The 9,183-nt window shown below is 41.6% G+C and overlaps 1 protein-coding gene across 1 annotated transcript in view; it reads right to left on the bottom strand.

Annotated features, from left to right (window-relative positions):
* Positions 1-2,453: 2,453 nt before the first annotated feature.
* The window catches only part of brinp3a.1 (bone morphogenetic protein/retinoic acid inducible neural-specific 3a, tandem duplicate 1), a 66,342-nt gene continuing 59,612 nt past the window's right edge, over positions 2,454-9,183 (bottom strand). The window contains exon 8 of the mRNA XM_061034327.1: positions 2,454-4,377. Coding sequence (XP_060890310.1) covers positions 3,261-4,377 — 1,117 coding nt within the window. The 3' untranslated portion in view covers positions 2,454-3,260. The remainder of the gene's footprint in view (positions 4,378-9,183) is intronic.

Raw genomic sequence — 9,183 nt, 5'->3', positions numbered from 1 at the left:
GAAAAACAACATTTTTTTTTTGTGGAGATACAAAAACGCATCGACTGGATTTGAGAAACAGCCTTCTGAAACCTGCCATCCCGGATATTTCACGATATGAATAATCAGATCTTTGAGAACATAAATGGAGTCAGTGGTGAATCAGAGAAAAGGGAGCAGAACATATCCTTCAATGTGTTCTGTGAATCTCAGTCTGTTAGTGCTGCTCTCCTTCACAGCAGCTGGCCTTTCTGACGAGACTATTCCACTGCATATCTGAATAAAATTAAGCCTGAATGTGAAAAAGTATTCAGGATGCAGCAAGTTCTGACACAGAGGTTGAAAAACAAAATGCATGAGTCATCAATGCTAACAAGAAAGAAAAAAAAAAGAAACAGTGTACAAAACCTTCAGGTAGCAGCCACTTCAAATGTCAGTCAGAGCTTGTCGTATTAATTGTGACCAATTATTGTATATTCTGAGAGTTAATTATCATGACAGGACCCAATTAACCTTGTTATCTTTTGTTTTATGTTTTATGTGCCAATTTTCCATGAGCCCAAAGGTCTTTTGTGAGGAAAGACCTTTCAATTTATAACACCACTGTTTGACCGTGAGTGGACTTTCTAAGTTCCAATGAGGTCTGATGTTCTCTCTTTAATCTCTATTTACAGGTTCTGCATACAAATGCAAATGACACGATTGGGGGGGGTGTTAAAGTGTTCTTGTTAAAGTTTGTAGTTGGAGTGAAATGGTCCTTTTGTATGCCAGCAGGATTTGAGTGTAAGCAGGATAACAGTCCATGTAAAGAGCAAAAGATGCAGGACGCACCAGCAGTAAATCCATCCTGGATCTCAAAAACGACTTAGCTCTAATTAATCCATGAACAGACATCCGTTTCTAAGTGCAGCTAACAATCTGCTACAATGCTGCTGTCTCCTCTCAACTCTGTTCTCGCTTCTCAAGGTGCCAGTCGCACTGTCAACAATGTCACCACACGGAGAAAGACGTCATTGCAGGAAGTCCTTTTTTTAAAACACTGAAATCTGTCTTCACCAGAAGAAGACAATAGACGATGGGTTCATAGATAGTATGGTCTCTCTAGCTGGCTCAGACTAGTGAGCATCTGGAGTTTCTTCCAGCTAAACTTTCACTCCCCTTATGTGGTAAGAAATATAGGCACATGTATTAACAAAATAGGCCGTTTTCAATTCAAGTTCCTCAAAATATCATTTAAGTGATAGTAGCTGTGTTAACATGAAGCCTTATATTCCTGTAATAAGTAATACTGTGCACAAATAAAGTGTTTGATATTACACCTAAACCAAAATAAACATCCAAACTGAGTTAAATTTCAGGTCATAGGCTCCAGCAGATACCTCGTATAGGATCTCTTTCCATACAATCAAAGTAGTGGATTTAAACCACAGACAGATATGAATGGATGAAGCCTGAGTGATGTCACCCTTCTGTTACTGCAGACGGCTCCGGAGGCTCATCGGCAGCAGCCGCCATGTTGGAAATCCTGTCTCAGCCTAACTTTCAGTCAACCTAACGACAGGCTGAGAGCTGGAGCTGAGGCAGGTTTAAAGCCTCTTGACGAACCGTTACATCACACCCACCTGTCAATCATGACAACTACGCGCCTGACTATGGCTAATAGTCCCCCCCCAGTGTGTGCCCATGATAACTAATCAGACCTATTTTGTTTTTTGTACCAGGCTGTAAACATGTTTATTTATGCTGTAAAAACTGCTTTTTTTTGCCTGTGGTGTGTATTTGACTTCCTGGGCTCCTGGAGTCAGCCTCAAGTGGACACTCTACGACCTGCAGGATTTTGCACTTCATTTTTCAAGACTGGAGGTCCACCTCGGACAAGGCCAATAGCAAATCATAGTGAGGTGGCCATGGACTGGCTCTGCCTCTGCTCTTCTTTGACTAAACCTATTTGTGGCATTTATTTTTTCAAGGTTGACTTTTGGGCTTTATATGCCTTTATTTAGAGAAAGGACAGCGGATAGAGTCAGAAATCGGAGGAGAGAGAGAGTGAAAGGAAAGGAGCCACAGGTCGGATTTGAACCCAGACCACTAACCACTAGGCTATCGGCGCTCCTATTGGTGGCATATTCTTTAACATTTGTATGCATTCCAATTCAAGAATTACTTTTTGTGCTGATGACACATATAATGAGGTTTTCTCATCACTGTTTCTACTAAAACCGTTTATATTTTTATACCTCCAAGATAAAAAAAAGGTGATTTTTTTTAAAATATGGAAATTAGTTTATTGGATTATTTTTTAAATATCATGGTTATGCCGCAGCTTTATAATCCTGTACTTGTGACCTTAAATCAGCCTAACTCAATTATCCCCGAACTAAAAGGCATTAGCAGACATTTGGCATGCCATAGCGGAGGTGTTATTAATGAGCTTAATGAAGATGCAGAATGACACGCATGACAAGCACACCATCTATAGACCACACATAAAAATGTATTTATTTAGTGTATTAACAAATTGTATTATACATTGTATTTTTGTAACTTTTTGTCTCACAAACAACAGCATTATAAAAATAAAAGCACATGTAACATAGATTGCGGTTGTGGTGTCGTTTTTTTTTTTTTTTCAGCAAATCTGGAGTATTACAGCATCTATGTACCCACATTTGTCAAATCTTTTTTTTTTCCTTATTTTCTTACAAAAGTGTGTAGTAGAGTTTAAAAACAGGTGTGAGTTTAAAGGAGCGCACGGAGAGTAAAAGAAGAACCCAATGTGTTGAGTGTGAGTATTTTTGCACCAGGAAAATAAATGTGATGGTTAAAATACAACAGAAAAAAAAACATGCTGGTGATGAAATGTTATACTCGCCAGATGATTACATTGCTTACTTCATCAGAAAAAAGCTCTTATTTACGTATGTGAGTGATCAAGTTTGTGCAACCTACAAACATACGCACACTGGCAACATATCAGAGGTGCTAGAGATTTAAATGTATACCATTATAAGTGTCAGAGTTATTATTTTCACCAGGAGAGAGAGAGGGGGAAAAAAAGAAGCTATGAGGCCAATTTGGTGAAATCCTCCTTAATTCTACAATGTTGTACAAATTTATACGAAAAGCTGACATGAGGATCTCAAATGCACTCTGGAGATCCATATCGACAATGAAAATGTCCCCCAAATGTCCCCTGCATGGATCCAGAATTGCTCTTAACCATCATCAGGTCTGTGTGATAACTGCTCTGCCATCTGTGCGCTTGGCCGCCCGCCCACTTATTAGCTACATAATTTGGTTGTTTCGTATTCCATCGAGTTGGGCTGCTTGGCACTGAATGTCTGCAGCGCCGCCTGGATCCTGGCAACGTCTGTGGTAGACAGTTTGAGCCGGTGCCGCAGCAGACAGGAGAACAGGTCCAGAGGCTGAGCTCCGGGTGGCGAGAGCCTGTTGACCCGATCCCGGATCTCCAGCAGCTGCAGCAGGGCCGAGTCCTGCGATCCCTGAGTGTATGGGTAGTCCAGCTGTAAAATCAGGTCCTGGATCGCCTCCGGGTCAAAGTGCATGCTGTAGCCATACACCTGGATGCTGTTGATCTTCATGTAGCCCAGATTCTGCCCCGGTTCCAGGTACTCCAAAGGTTCATAATATACGGTTCCATTGCCGTTACTCGAGGGCCCTCGAATCCGGCTCCGCAGGTAAAAGTGGACCGTCTCAAAAAAAGTTTTCCACTTGTTTCCCAAAGTCAAAGTCCAGTTATAGCAGTCATAGGGAAAGTCTAATTTAGTCCTCTCCCAGTCTGGGTAGTTGCTCTGTTCAATGGGCATGATCCAACTCTCCGAGTGGCTGCCCCCAAATGGGTTTATATAGACCGACAGCAGGGGGTCCAGAGTGCTATTCTTGGTAAGGCAGATCTGCAGAGACATCCCCAGGAGCATGTGCACATGGTTTGACTTGTATTTATTACTCTTCAGCGTCAGCAGCATCCTCTTTCTCCATGACGGGTCGAACCAGTTATTCAGTCTGACGTCGTTGCTGACAAAGATCCCGTGGATGCTGATGCGGTTGTCTCGTTTCTGCAGGAGGTAGCGCAGCTCCATGTCCTGCAGGTCCGTCTCGAAGCCGATGTAGTGGTCGGTGGAGTCGGGCACCTCGTTGCGGCACACGCCCTGGCTCAGCATGTAGCCCTGGTTGCAGGTGGCACAGCGGGAGCGGTTCTCAGAGGAGCAGGAGGCGCAGGAGGTGCCCTCGCCTACCGTGCAGGGGATGACACCCTGGCAGGGAGGGTGCTCATAGGGGCAGGAGCAGCTCCGGGTCTCCTCCAGGTAGGAGCCGATGTGGTTGTTCTCACTGCAGTACATGATGGAGAGGATGTAGTGCAACCAGTAGCTGAAGGGCCTGTAACACAGAAAAAACAACAAGATGTGAGATTTACTATACATACAAATACTTTAATACATAAAAAAACAAACAAATAATTGCTTTAAAGCAACTGTGAGAACGGTACCTGTTTGCTAATTTGTCCTGTACATACAGACGGAATCTCTAAAGAAAATCTGGTCCTTGGTGATTTTGACCGGTTTATGTACCACCCACTGTGGATCTTTGATGGGGAAAATGTAATCAAGGACTCTCGTGGTCTGCAAGCTGTTAATCGCTGTGCCTGATTCCAACTTGGTGGCAGCAGTGAGAGAAATTAAAACTAGCTTTTTTGAAACAGTCAATCGTGTTGCATCGTGCTTTTGTTGGAGACATCAGTATTCAATAAATATTTCATTGCAAAAAACTCCTCCAAGAACTGAATGCAAGATATGTGAAAACAGATTTTTTTATTATCATCCAACTTATTTGGTTATTCATTGGATACCAGCTACCGACATGCATGATAAAAGAAATATGATGAGATTTTTGAACATACTTTATTAAATCTGGTTTAACACTCTGTTGTTGAGAGACATGCTTCTGACACACAGAGGACGAATTACACACATGCACAAACATGACTTATGGACATGCATTAATGGAGAGATGTCAGAGTGGCAGTACTCAGGAAGTTGTCACCTCTGCAGCAACCACACCAACTTCAGTACTTTTGTCCTCATCTGGACTTGAACCGGTGACCCTATGGTTCCCCAAAACCCGACCCAGGTCCCTAAAGGCTGAGCTACTGCCGCCCCTAAACTCTGATATTTTTCTTGTATCACAACAGCTTCATGTGGAGCAACATAACAATTAAAGACAAGATAGAAAGATATGTATATTGGAAGTAACATCACAATAAGAGTATTCGAGTTTTCATTCAGGCTTGATTCAGATGAAAAAGAGTGCTTTGATCTAACTTTATTAAAAAGCAGGAACCCTGTATCTCCACTTTGATGTTGATATTTTCTGTTCTGAACACAATTTGAGTCACACTCCATGTTGTTAACCAGCCATGACGTGTATTAAATGTAGACTGAGTTTCTTTAGTGGTTGACCTACAATCTTTGAAAACAGATTTTCTTGTGGTGGAGAAGTTTTGACTTCAAAGTCTTGGACAAACACTTGTACCAATGTGGTGTTAAAGTACTGTAGGACACTCTGAGTAAAAAACAAAACAAGAATCCGTCTACTCGCCCCAACAGATCTTAGACGGCGGTGGAAAGAAACCCTTTGTTCTTTTTGAAGAGGGGGAACAAGACTCGAGAAAAACAAACTACAAAACTCAGCAGACACAACAACAACAAAAAAAGAACGAAGAACAAAAAAAAAAGAAAAGAAAAGAAGGAATACAGGGGCATAATGTTAGGCTTATAATGTTTTATTGTATTATTCAGCACATGTGTGTGTGTGTGTGTGTGTGTGTGTGTGTGTGTGTGTGTGTGTGTGTGTGTGTGTGGGTTGGGTTTTTAATGTTACAGACATAGAGGGGATAAAGCAAAAGGGGAGACAAAAGATGATAGAAAAAAAATAATCTCTGGTTTGGCTGAAAGGACAAAGAGCTCCCGAGGTGAATCTGGGACAGGTTAGCTAAGGACAGGGGTTTTATTTAGTTGTTTTGAACCATTCTTCCAACTTTTTTCAATCTCTTTTGTATTGTTGTGTACGCTTAACGTTTTGTTCTCTATCGCTCTCCTGCTCTTTGCCTTCTTTCCTCTCTCGCGCCCAGACCCTGAGGTGGTCTCCGGCCTGTTATGGGTCAGGTCCCTAACCCTGGAGGACAGGTCTGTTCATCTGGGTTTGAGCAGAAGCTTTCGTTTTGTACAGAGACTCAGCAGAGATCAGATCGCCAGACTCCAAAACAAATTGGTGAGAAATCATACACATATGGTGAAGGAAGGATTTAATTGGATGTCAAAGAGGTTAGTCGTTCTTGGTTCAAATAACTCAACATTTTCATCGAATCAAGATACCCTGCTTCCACGCCCACTTATTATTTAGAGAGATTTATTAGCACTGGGTTTCGGATCAGCACTGACAAGCAGGCCACAACATAATCTTGTCCTAAGAGGAGCACAAAAGACACACATGTCCAATGTAGAACGAAACACTATCACTACTGGAGTGTTGTACTGAATATCAGCTTGGCTGGGATTTGGTTGATCACAAGGCTTCAAGCTAGGTGCCTTTCATACAACAGTTCTGATATTAGCAGTAGAGATGGGTACAGATCCGATCTTATATCGGTATTGGGTCCGATATTAACGTCATTTACGTATCTGATATCAGACTGACGGCACCGATCTATACGTCACTGATCAAGAAAAATGGTCGGGCACTTTAAACATTATCAACCTATAGTCTCGCTTTGAAGACGTTCAGACTGAACTCTAAGAATTGTCAACATATCGTCTCCATGACGACATTCAGACGAGATGGAACAGCTCCTTCTATAAGATCACAAATACAACTCTACACTTCAGTTTAATTTAAAGGCAGGGTTTTTTTTTTTGGAAAACTAGCATGATTTTGAAAGTAAAATTCCCTCAGTGCTCCGTCTGCACCCACCCCATCCCCTCTGTGCTCCCTCAAAAGCCACGCCCCTCAATTACATGCACGAGTGCCATTGGTCCAGAAGCGAACCGGGCTCGTGCATGCGAGGGGTAGAGAACAAGTAGGGAGACAGGGAGGCGTATGATTGGTTCATCAGATTGGTACCTCGTGGCAGACATTGGTCGAAGTTTTTACAGGCTTACAACTGCTACAGATGACAGGTTTTATTTGTTCCTTTTTCAGAGCACATGAGTTATTAATGTCTGTCAGGACCTAAAGACAATTTCAACCAAAATCTTAAAAAGTGTATCTGGAGAAAATCACCAATTTGAAAACCTGACAGTTGCTGCTGCTTCCTCTTTACATGTGATGCCAGCGGAATGCTATGATATGCCTGGTTTACTACAGCTTTTGTGTAGCCTCACACATACTACCAACAACAATAACACTATTAGTTATGATGATGAAAATATCGGAATCAGTATGTGTGTATCAGAATCGGATCCCTCCTGGGAAAAAAAAAGTGGATCGGTGCATCTCTCATAAGCAGAAAGTAATAATTCATCATCCACAATGACTACACAAGTAAGAAAAGCTTAATGTTTCTCTTATTCGACCACACGATCCGTGATGGTAAAATCTAAATTCCTGAGGTTGTTTGTGCAGAAGGAGCAGATGGACCACACAGCAAGACTGTAATGTCATAAATCATTTTCTTTGTTCAACATCTGTCACATTTCTGAATCCACTTTTTTTCCCCCCTTTCTTCTCCGGCAGAGTTAACAGCTTTGTTTTTGTGGCTGTGTGCATCTGCTCAATTAATTTACATGGAACAATGGTGCATGTATAAGTAATCTAAATTCAAACGCACATTTCTGAAGGAAAGAATAACATTTGTCCAAACAGTTGTTTGACTAAACAAGAAGTAGGCTGCACAGTGTGTGTGTGTGTGTGTGTTTGTGTGTGTGTGTGTGTGTGTGTGTGTGTGTGTGTGTGTGTGTGTGGCACTGGGGGATTTTAACTTTTAGAATGAATATTACATCAAAGCCATTAAAAGTCAACAGAGTTTCGTTTCAACTTGACAAACCAGGTTTCCACCAAACATATGAGACATATTTCCGTGTTTCAAATCAAATGTGTACCACCTACATCTTTCTACACAGCCGTTTAAAACAAAGCCATTTTTTCCTCCAACAAAGAAACAAAATCTTTGATGCTTGGGATATGAAGAATTTGAAAACAGCTGTTGATTTGATGAATCCGTTTTTTTTTTTTTTTTGATAAGACACTGTAAGAAAACACGTTTATTGTATATATTCTAATCTTGTCTCCCTGTACCTCCACAAGAGTCCAATTTCCCATGGTCCCTTGCCAGTCTCTTGCTTGCCTGACTCTCCGTCATATATATGCCCACAGACTTTCAACCCTTTCCTATCTTCACACAACTTCTCTCATCAGCCCTGCAGTCTCATGACCTTCCTCTGCTTACTCACCAGCCTCACTCTTTATCAGACAATTCCCATTGTTGAGTTTCCAGTCCACGTTTAAAAATATGCTTTGTCTCTAACTTCTTTGTACTCAGACCTTGTCCTCCCTACCTTCCGTACCTGCCTGTAAGCCATCATACAAAAATAATTGCACCAGTCTGCCTGTGATCGTCTATACCAAACGCGAATAACACCCCAACACATTTTAGACTCCAATTAAGCCTCCTGCATTTAATCATTACAGACCTTTGAATAAAGTAGGTGTGTTATCATTGGGATTATTAGTTAATCTATGCAAATCTCACATTCACAACTTCAGAGCAGTGAGATCCCCCCCCCCCCCCTTGTGTGGCATGTACATACCCCAGGTTGGGAACTATTCAGAAGGTTTACATGCAGTTAAAAAATGCTGATTCAACTAAAGCTGGACTTTAATGGTACGAAAACCAATTTCTTAAAGTTGTGCTAACACGCGAAGATCGTGGTTAGAGAGCGATTAACTCAGAATGCATACAATCCTCAATCCTACCCAAAGTGGACTATGGTTCTGCTCATGCTCCATAGTCCATGCGCCTGATTTTGACCTCCCAAAAGTCAAACTGAATAAATATGTAGCATAGCAGGAGTCGGGTTGTTGCCTATCTAAAGTGACGCATGGAGCGACATGCACAATGATTTTGATAAGTGGTAGTTATATGTCAAAACATGCACACCTTAATTAAGTTGTGCATGTTTTGCCTTTTGC

The sequence above is a fragment of the Labrus mixtus genome, chromosome 3 (assembly GCF_963584025.1).
Source record: "Labrus mixtus chromosome 3, fLabMix1.1, whole genome shotgun sequence".
In the NCBI taxonomy this organism is placed as follows: domain Eukaryota; kingdom Metazoa; phylum Chordata; class Actinopteri; order Labriformes; family Labridae; genus Labrus; species Labrus mixtus.
Note: the sequence above shows the minus strand (reverse complement) of the source record. Positions and strands in the feature narration are given on the sequence as shown.